The sequence below is a fragment of the Oncorhynchus tshawytscha genome, unplaced genomic scaffold (assembly GCF_018296145.1).
Source record: "Oncorhynchus tshawytscha isolate Ot180627B unplaced genomic scaffold, Otsh_v2.0 Un_contig_3187_pilon_pilon, whole genome shotgun sequence".
NCBI classification, from domain to species: domain Eukaryota; kingdom Metazoa; phylum Chordata; class Actinopteri; order Salmoniformes; family Salmonidae; genus Oncorhynchus; species Oncorhynchus tshawytscha.
Window position 1 is genome coordinate 3,572 of NW_024609130.1, and position 11,271 is coordinate 14,842.

The window sequence follows — 11,271 nt, forward strand, 5'->3', positions numbered from 1 at the left end:
GACTCTAGACAGGGAAATGGATTCCTCTACAGATGGTTGATGGGGACATCAGCTGACTAGACAGGGAAAGAAAAACAAATGTGTGTGTGTTTGTATGAACACATATAAATTGAGAAAGGCTGGGGGAGGAAATGTATAAATGAAGCCTGTATCTGCAGGATTGCCACAACCCACATGTAAATAAAATGTAGAGCTACAGAGAAGCATTGAGTCTTTCATCACCTGGGTTAAAGTCTTCTTCCTCGTTCCTTCTGTGGTGTCTCTACATCTGCTTCCACAGACCACACAGTAAATGATCTGCTCTGTGTGTGTGTGTGTGTGTGTGTGTGTGTGTGTGTGTGTGTGTGTGTGTGTGTGTGTGTGTGTGTGTGTGTGTGTGTGTGTGTGTGTGTGTGTGTGTGTGTGTGTGTGTGTGTGTGTGTGTGTGTGTGTGTGTGTGTGTGTGTGTGTGTGTGTGTGTGTGTGTGTGTGTGTGTGTGTGTGTGTGTGAGATATCAGAAACCTTATCAGATACAGACATTAACTGCATACACTGTTGCTGTTGAGCTCTGTGAGAGGAAGTGTAGAACACTTTCCTGTCAGAATGGATTCTATAGAACACTTTCCTGTCAGAATGGATTCTCTAGAACACTTTCCTGTCAGAATGGATTCTCTAGAACACTTTCCTGTCAGAATGGATTCTCTAGAACACTTTCCTGTCAGAATGGATTCTCTAGAACACTTTCCTGTCAGAATGGATTCTATAGAACACTTTCCTGTCAGAGTGGATTCTATAGAACAGTTTCCTGTCAGAATGGATTCTCTAGAACACTTTCCTGTCAGAATGGATTCTCTAGAACACTTTCCTGTCAGAATGGATTCTATAGAACACTTTCCTGTCAGAATGGATTCTATAGAACACTTTCCTGTCAGAGTGGATTCTATAGAACAGTTTCCTGTCAGAATGGATTCTCTAGAACACTTTCCTGTCAGAATGGATTCTCTAGAACACTTTCCTGTCAGAATGGATTCTATAGAACACTTTCCTGTCAGAATGGATTCTCTAGAACACTTTCCTGTCAGAATGGATTCTAGAACACTTTCCTGTCAGAATGGATTCTCTAGAACATTTTCCTGTCAGAATGGATTCTCTAGAACACTTTCCTGTCAGAATGGATTCTATAGAACACTTTCCTGTCAGAGTGGATTCTATAGAACAGTTTCCTGTCAGAATGGATTCTCTAGAACACTTTCCTGTCAGAATGGATTCTCTAGAACACTTTCCTGTCAGAATGGATTCTATAGAACACTTTCCTGTCAGAATGGATTCTATAGAACACTTTCCTGTCAGAGTGGATTCTATAGAACAGTTTCCTGTCAGAATGGATTCTCTAGAACACTTTCCTGTCAGAATGGATTCTCTAGAACACTTTCCTGTCAGAATGGATTCTATAGAACACTTTCCTGTCAGAATGGATTCTATAGAACACTTTCCTGTCAGAGTGGATTCTATAGAACAGTTTCCTGTCAGAATGGATTCTCTAGAACACTTTCCTGTCAGAATGGATTCTCTAGAACACTTTCCTGTCAGAATGGATTCTATAGAACACTTTCCTGTCAGAGTGGATTCTATAGAACAGTTTCCTGTCAGAATGGATTCTATAAAACACTTTCCTGTCAGAGTGGATTCTATAGAACACTTTCATGTCAGAATGGATTTCTAGAACACTTTCCTGTCAGAATGGATTCTCTAGAACACTTTCCTGTCAGAATGGATTCTATAGAACACTTTCCTGTCAGAATGGATTCTATAGAACAGTTTCCTGTCAGAATGGATTCTCTAGAACACTTTCCTGTCAGAATGGATTCTCTAGAACACTTTCCTGTCAGAATGGATTCTCTAGAACACTTTCCTGTCAGAATGGACTAGAACACTTTCCTGTCAGAATGGATTCTCTAGAACACTTTCCTGTCAGAGTGGATTCTATAGAACACTTTCCTGTCAGAGTGGATTCTATAGAACACTTTCCTGTCAGAGTGGATTCTATAGAACACTTTCATGTCAGAGTGGATTCTATAGAACACTTTCATGTCAGAGTGGATTCTCTAGAACACTTTCCTGTCAGAATGGATTCTCTAGAACACTTTCCTGTCAGAATGGATTCTATAGAACACTTTCCTGTCAGAATGGATTCTATAGAACACTTTCCTGTCAGAATGGATTCTCTAGAACAGTTTCCTGTCAGAATGGATTCCATAGAACACTTTCTTATCAGAGTGGATTCCATCCTGTTTCAATGCTTGACACCAACATAGAATAAACATTTATGTGGGTGTATTCTCTGTTTACCCAGAAGTTAAATCTCTTGTAGTTTGGCCTGTCTGTCCACAAGAGATAAACAGGGTGTGAAACCATGTATAACCTTCATAGTGACAGCAGTGTGTTGGGAATATGGCTCCTTTTCCCCTACTGAAAAATATCTCTCGGCTGCTCCATCAAATCCTACAATGATTATGTCATTATAATCTTTAGCCCAGATGTTTTGGTCTGTTCTAGACATGATACAAACACATTCAGGAACACATAAATACAAATATTACTTTGATATGATTTATTTTAAAAAGGAAAATACAGCTTTAGATGTTGAGACACAAATAACGCAACTTATCCAGTATAGGCCTGTAAAACCAAGACAACACCAGGAGGGAGTTAGGTTCAACAGCCTGTAAAACCAAGACAACACCAGGAGGGAGTTAGGTTCAACAGCCTGTCAAACCAAGACAACACCAGGAGGGAGTTAGGTTCAACAGCCTGTCAAACCAAGACAACACCAGGAGGGAGTTAGGTTCAACAGCCTGTCAAACCAAGACAACACCAGGAGGGAGTTAGGTTCAACAGCCTGTCAAAAACCAAGACAACACCAGGAGGGAGTTAGGTTCAACAGCCTGTCAAACCAAGACAACGCCAGGAGGGAGTTAGGTTCAACAGCCTGTCAAACCAAGACAGGGAGCCAGGAGGGAGTTAGGTTCAACAGCCTGTCAAACCAAGACAACGCCAGGAGGGAGTTAGGTTCAACAGCCTGTCAGGTTCAACAGCCTGTCAAACCAAGACAACGCCAGGAGGGAGTTAGGTTCAACAGCCTGTCAAACCAAGACAACGCCAGGAGGGAGTTAGGTTCAACAGCCTGTCAAACCAAGACAACGCCAGGAGGGAGTTAGGTTCAACAGCCTGTCAAACCAAGACAACGCCAGGAGGGAGTTAGGTTCAACAGCCTGTCAAACCAAGACAACGCCAGGAGGGAGTTAGGTTCAACAGCCTGTCAAACCAAGACAACACCAGGAGGGAGTTAGGTTCAACAGCCTGTCAAACCAAGACAACGCCAGGAGGGAGTTAGGTTCAACAGCCTGTCAAACCAAGACAACACCAGGAGGGAGTTAGGTTCAACAGCCTGTCAAACCAAGACAACGCCAGGAGGGAGTTAGGTTCAACAGCCTGTCAAACCAAGACAACACCAGGAGGGAGTTAGGTTCAACAGCCTGTCAAACCAAGACAACGCCAGGAGGGAGTTAGGTTCAACAGCCTGTCAAACCAAGACAACGCCAGGAGGGAGTTAGGTTCAACAGCCTGTCAAACCAAGACAACACCAGGAGGGAGTTAGGTTCAACAGCCTGTCAAACCAAGACAACGCCAGGAGGGAGTTAGGTTCAACAGCCTGTCAAACCAAGACAACGCCAGGAGGGGTTCAACAGCCTGTCAAACCAAGACAACGCCAGGAGGGTTTCAACAGCCTGTCAAACCAAGACAATGCCAGGAGGGAGTTAGGTTCAACAGCCTGTCAAACCAAGACAACGCCAGGAGGGGAGTTAGGTTCAACAGCCTGTCAAACCAAGACAACGCCAGGAGGGAGTTAGGTTCAACAGCCTGTCAAACCAAGACAACGCCAGGAGGGAGTTAGGTTCAACAGCCTGTCAAACCAAGACAACGCCAGGAGGGAGTTAGGTTCAACAGCCTGTCAAACCAAGACAACGCCAGGAGGAGGGAGTTAGGTTCAACAGCCTGTCAAACCAAGACAACGCCAGGAGGAGTTAGGTTCAACAGCCTGTCAAACCAAGACAACGCCAGGAGGGAGTTAGGTTCAACAGCCTGTCAAACCAAGACAGAGCCAGGAGGGAGTTAGGTTCAACAGCCTGTCAAACCAAGACAACACCAGGAGGGAGTTAGGTTCAACAGCCTGTCAAACCAAGACAACGCCAGGAAGGAGTTAGGTTCAACAGCCTGTCAAACCAAGACAACACCATGAGGGAGTTAGGTTCAACAGCCTGTCAAACCAAGACAACGCCAGGAGGGAGTTAGGTTCAACAGCCTGTCAAACCAAGACAACACCAGGAGGGAGTTAGGTTCAACAGCCTGTCAAACCAAGACAACGCCAGGAGGGAGTTAGGTTCAACAGCCTGTCAAACCAAGACAACGCCAGGAGGGAGTTAGGTTCAACAGCCTGTCAAACCAAGACAACGCCAGGAAGGAGTTAGGTCAAACCAAGACAAGCCTATCCACCCTCACACGCCTTGCCTTGTGCTTGTTCTGGGAACATGTGTGGTGTGTGTAAATGTTTGTGTGGTGTATAAATGTTTTTTTGCGGTGTGTGTATGTGAGTAAATGTGTTACGTCCGTCGTTAGATGAATGAGACCAAGCAGCAAAGTGTTCATGATTTTTAATACTGAATTCCAACTAAACACAAATCCAAACGTAACGTTCTGCAGGGCTAAAAACAAGATCCCACAACTTAAGGTGGGAAAACGGGCTGCCTAAGTAGGATCCCCAATCTGTGTGTGTGTGTGTGTGTGTGTGTGTGTGTGTTAATGTTTGTGTGGTGTGTGTGTGTGTGTGTGTGTGTGTGTGTGTGTGTGTGTGTGTGTGTGTGTGTGTGTGTGTGTGTGTGTGTGTGTGTGTGTGTGTGTGTGTGTGTGTGTGTGTGTGTGTGTTAATATAAACACATTGAGAGCATTCTGTCACAACAGTCATATAACTGTATAATATAGACTGGTCTGCAACATGAAACATACCTCCATTAGCCTTATATAGGCCTGGGCAAAACAACAACCAATATGTCCATACAGAATAATCCTCAGTAACCTTTAACCTTTCCCATAATCAGATGGGACATATAGAGAAGATAGAGGAGTTTTCACATTTCTGCAGGTAGTCTCTCTACCGTACAGGTGAGCATCACGTCCCAGTCCCCGGTAAAGCTACCTAGCGGCCCGGTAACGGGTTGTTCAGTCCCGGGAGAACACGTATTCGGTGTAGCTGGTCCAGATTTTGTCCTCGTTCGGGTCGCTGCTCGCGTACGCGCACGTGCCAGTGGAGCTGCAAGCCACCATGCGGAACCCGACCTCCGCGAGCCTGTCGAACGCCTGCTCGAGAAAGTTATACTTCAGATAGTACCGGGAGGTGTACCTCTCAGGTGGTTTGTCCGGGTCTCTGCTCTCATTCAGAGTATCACCGAAAACTTCTTTGGCCAGGGACGTCTTTCCGCAAACCGTTATTCTGGCCACTCGCCTGAACTTGGCGTCCGTTTGAATATCCCTCCCGATGGTGTAGGAGCCCCGGTAACCAATGGTAATATAGCCCTGCTTCTGGAACGGGGAGCGAAGGCTCGGAGTCGGGCTGCTCACCGCGGTCGTGGTGATGCTGCTACTACCCAGAGCGCAGGCGAGAGAAGCCTCTTCCGGGTCCCCATGGGCGCACAGCTCGTCCCCGAGAGAGTTATCTTTACTCACTGCAGGTCTGAGGCGCTGTGCGAGCTCGTGCAGCTGGAAGAACTCTGCCTCCTTCTGTAACCGACCCCTCTCCTTAAAGAAGTCCGGTAGAACGATGTCCCTTTCCCGCAGATAATCCAGAATATACCTGAACAGAAATCCATCCCGGTCAAAGAAGTAGCGTCCTTTGCTGTCTTTCGGTAGTTCTGTAGGGCTCTTCTGTGCGAACATAGTCCACAGGAGAGAGTTTGGGACGGAGACTAAAGTTGCATGTCGAGTTACATACACTTGCCCTCCGACGTTTAATTCTATTATATCAGAAAAGGACGACTGTTGGTTCTCACTGTGTGCCATCTCTCTCCCCCTGCGCGCCTGGGTGGAACTCCAACGGACTTGGAGAATCCAGGAAATGGAAAAATAACAACAGTACAAATGTAACGGTTTTGTTTATATGGCTGGAGTTGTGTGGGAGGAGGAGGAGGAGGAGGAGGAGACGGACTGAGGAGGCAGCAGAATACTGCTGAAAAGTTAACTCTTCACAGACAGAGTTTGTGACTTCCCTCAGTCAGTATGGAAGACTTCTCTTTTAGTAGAAGTAAAGCTATGAAACCACTCAAGACCAGAGGTGTAAAGTAATTAAGTAAAAATACTTTAAAGTACTACTTACTGTAAGTAGTTGTTTTGGGGTATCTGTACTTTATATATATTGTTTAAAACTTTTACTTTTACTTCACTATATTCCTAAAGAAAATAATGTACTTTTTAGTCCGTACATTTTCCTTGACACCCAAAAGTACTCGTTACATTTTGAATGCTTAGCAGGACAGGACAACTGTCCAATTCACGCACTTCTCCAGAGTCATCCCCGCCGCCTCTGATCTGACAGACTCACTAAACAACACGCTTCGTTTTTTAAAATGCGTGTTGGAGTGAGTCCCTGGATATCATTAAAAAAGAAAATGCTGCCGTCTGGTTGGCTTAATATAAAGAAGGTGAAATGATTTACACTTTTACTTTTGATACTGAAGTATATTTAAAACCAACTACTTTTAGACTTTTACTCAAGTAGTTTTTCACCGGGTGACTTTCACTTTCACGTGAGTCATTTTCTATGAAGGTATCTTTACTTTTACTCAATTATGACAATTGAGTTATTTTTCCACCGCTGGTCAAGACAGGGAGAGACCGACATCTAGTGGGGATTTTTTATTTTTTAACCTTTAATTAACTAGGCAAGTCAGTTATGAACAAATTCTTATTTTCAATGACGGCCTAGGAACAGTGGGTTAACTGCCTGTTCAGGGGCAGAACGACAGATTTGTACCTCATATTTCCCCACTAATTGTTATTTTGACCAATCAGATCAGATCTTTTGCCAATAATTGGGAAAAGGGTCAGAATTGGGCTGCCTGTATAAACTAAGTGATCGAGATCCTCCAATAGATAGAGGCCCTCCAAGTATTCAGTGGTTCTCAATAGATAGAGGCCCTCCAAGTATTCAGTGGTTCTCAATAGATAGAGGCCCTCCAATAGATAGAGACCCTCCAATAGATAGAGGCCCTCCAATAGATAGAGGCCCTCCAATAGATAGAGACCCTCCAATAGATAGAGACCCTCCAATAGATAGAGACCCTCCAATAGATAGAGACCCTCCAATAGATAGAGACCCTCCAATAGATAGAGATCCTCCAATAGATAGAGACCCTATAATAGATAGAGGCCCTACAATAGATAGAGACCCTCCAATAGATAGAGACCCTCCAATAGATAGAGACCCTATAATAGATAGAGACCCTCCAATAGATAGAGACCCTCCAATAGATAGAGACCCTATAATAGATAGAGACCCTCCAATAGATAGAGACCCTACAATAGATAGAGACCCTACAATAGATAGAGACCCTCCAATAGATAGAGACCCTCCAATAGATAGAGACCCTACAATAGATAGAGACCCTCCAATAGATAGAGACCCTCCAATAGATAGAGACCCTACAATAGATAGAGACCCTCCAATAGATAGAGACCCTCCAATAGATAGAGACCCTATAATAGATAGAGACCCTATAATAGATAGAGACCCTATAATAGATAGAGACCCTCCAATAGATAGAGACCCTCCAATAGATAGAGACCCTCCAAGTCTTCAATAGATAGAGGCCCTCCAATAGATAGAGACCCTACAATAGATAGAGGCCCTATAATAGATAGAGACCCTACAATAGATAGAGACCCTCCAATAGATAGAGACCCTCCAATAGATAGAGACCCTCCAATAGATAGAGACCCTCCAATAGATAGAGACCCTACAATAGATAGAGACCCTACAATAGATAGAGACCCTCCAAGTCTTCAATAGATAGAGACCCTCCAAGTCTTCAATAGATAGAGACCCTACAATAGATAGAGACCCTACAATAGATAGAGACCCTCCAATAGATAGAGACCCTCCAATAGATAGAGACCCTATAATAGATAGAGACCCTCCAATAGATAGAGACCCTACAATAGATAGAGACCCTACAATAGATAGAGACCCTCCAATAGATAGAGACCCTACAATAGATAGAGACCCTCCAATAGATAGAGACCCTACAATAGATAGAGACCCTATAATAGATAGAGACCCTCCAATAGATAGAGACCCTCCAATAGATAGAGACCCTCCAAGTCTTCAATAGATAGAGACCCTCCAATAGATAGAGGCCCTACAATAGATAGAGACCCTCCAATAGATAGAGACCCTCCAAGACAACAGTGGTTCAATAGATAGAGGCCCTCCAATAGATAGAGGCCCTCCAATAGATAGAGACCCTCCAAGACAACAGTGGTTCAATAGATAGAGGCCCTCCAATAGATAGAGACCCTCCAATAGATAGAGGCCCTCCAATAGATAGAGACCCTCCAATAGATAGAGACCCTATAATAGATAGAGACCCTACAATAGATAGAGACCCTCCAATAGATAGAGACCCTACAAGACAACAGTGGTTCAATAGATAGAGGCCCTCCAATAGATAGAGGCCCTCCAATAGATAGAGACCCTCCAATAGATAGAGACCCTCCAATAGATAGAGACCCTACAATAGATAGAGACCCTACAATAGATAGAGACCCTACAATAGACTCTACAATAGATAGAGACCCTATAATAGATAGAGACTCTACAATAGATAGAGACCCTACAATAGATAGAGACCCTATAATAGATAGAGACCCTACAATAGATAGAGACCCTATAATAGATAGAGACCCTACAATAGATAGAGACCCTACAATAGATAGAGACCCTACAATAGACCCTACAATAGATAGAGACCCTATAATAGATAGAGACCCTACAATAGACTCTACAATAGATAGAGACCCTATAATAGATAGAGACCCTACAATAGATAGAGACCCTACAATAGACTCTACAATAGATAGAGACCCTACAATAGACTCTACAATAGATAGAGACCCTATAATAGATAGAGACCCTACAATAGACTCTACAATAGATAGAGACCCTACAATAGATAGAGACTCTATAATAGATAGAGACTCTACAATAGATAGAGACCCTACAATAGATAGAGACCCTACAATAGATAGAGACCCTCCAATAGATAGAGACCCTACAATAGATAGAGACCCTACAATAGATAGAGACCCTACAATAGATAGAGACCCTACAATAGATAGAGACCCTACAATAGATAGAGACCCTCCAATAGATAGAGACCCTACAATAGATAGAGACCCTACAATAGATAGAGACCCTCCAATAGATAGAGACCCTACAATAGATAGAGACCCTCCAATAGATAGAGACCCTACAATAGATAGAGACCCTACAATAGATAGAGACCCTACAATAGATAGAGACCCTACAATAGATAGAGACCCTACAATAGACTCTACAATAGATAGAGACCCTACAATAGACTCTACAATAGATAGAGACCCTACAATAGACTCTACAATAGATAGAGACCCTACAATAGACTCTACAATAGATAGAGACCCTACAATAGATAGAGACTCTACAATAGATAGAGACCCTCCAATAGATAGAGACCCTACAATAGATAGAGACCCTACAATAGATAGAGACCCTACAATAGATAGAGACCCTACAATAGACTCTACAATAGATAGAGACCCTATAATAGATAGAGACCCTACAATAGATAGAGACCCTACAATAGACTCTACAATAGATAGAGACCCTACAATAGACTCTACAATAGATAGAGACCCTATAATAGATAGAGACCCTACAATAGATAGAGACCCTACAATAGATAGAGACCCTACAATAGACTCTACAATAGATAGAGACCCTACAATAGACTCTACAATAGATAGAGACCCTACAATAGATAGAGACCCTACAATAGACTCTACAATAGATAGAGACCCTATAATAGATAGAGACCCTATAATAGATAGAGACCCTATAATAGATAGAGACCCTACAATAGATAGAGGCCCTACAATAGACTCTACAATAGATAGAGACCCTACAATAGATAGAGACCCTACAATAGACTCTACAATAGATAGAGACCCTACAATAGACTCTACAATAGATAGAGACCCTACAATAGACTCTACAATAGATAGAGGCCCTACAATAGATAGAGGCCCTACAATAGACTCTACAATAGATAGAGACCCTACAATAGACTCTACAATAGATAGAGACCCTATAATAGATAGAGGCCCTACAATAGATAGAGACCCTACAATAGATAGAGACCCTCCAATAGATAGAGACCCTACAATAGATAGAGACCCTCCAATAGATAGAGACCCTACAATAGATAGAGACCCTACAATAGATAGAGACCCTATAATATACTCTACAATAGATAGAGACCCTACAATAGACTCTACAATAGATAGAGACCCTACAATAGATAGAGACCCTACAATAGACTCTACAATAGATAGAGACCCTACAATAGATAGAGACCCTACAATAGATAGAGACCCTACAATAGATAGAGACCCTACAATAGATAGAGACCCTACAATAGATAGAGACCCTACAATAGATAGAGACCCTACAATAGACTCTACAATAGATAGAGACCCTACAATAGATAGAGACCCTACAATAGACTCTACAATAGATAGAGACCCTACAATAGATAGAGACCCTACAATAGATAGAGACCCTCCAAGTCTTCAATAGATAGAGACCCTACAATAGATAGAGACCCTACAATAGATAGAGACCCTACAAGACAACAGTGGTTCAATAGATAGAGGCCCTCCAATAGATAGAGGCCCTCCAATAGATAGAGGCCCTCCAAGACAACAGTGGTTCAATAGATAGAGGCCCTCCAAGACAACAGTGGTTCAATAGATAGAGGCCCTCCAATAGATAGAGGCCCTCCAAGACAACAGTGGTTCAATAGATAGAGACCCTCCAAGACAACAGTGGTTCAATAGATAGAGACCCTACAATAGATAGAGGCCCTCCAATAGATAGAGACCCTACAATAGATAGAGGCCCTACAATAGATAGAGGCCCTACA

General features: G+C 43.1%; 1 protein-coding gene across 1 annotated transcript; it reads right to left on the bottom strand.

The window, feature by feature from the left end:
* Nucleotides 1-4,677: 4,677 nt before the first annotated feature.
* On the bottom strand, nucleotides 4,678-6,209 carry LOC121844318 (BTB/POZ domain-containing protein KCTD12-like). The gene has a single exon (XM_042314256.1). It carries the CDS (start codon nucleotides 6,092-6,094, stop codon nucleotides 5,258-5,260), a length of 837 nt encoding a protein of 278 aa, XP_042170190.1. The 5' UTR covers nucleotides 6,095-6,209; the 3' UTR covers nucleotides 4,678-5,257.
* Between the last annotated feature and the right edge of the window lie 5,062 nt (nucleotides 6,210-11,271).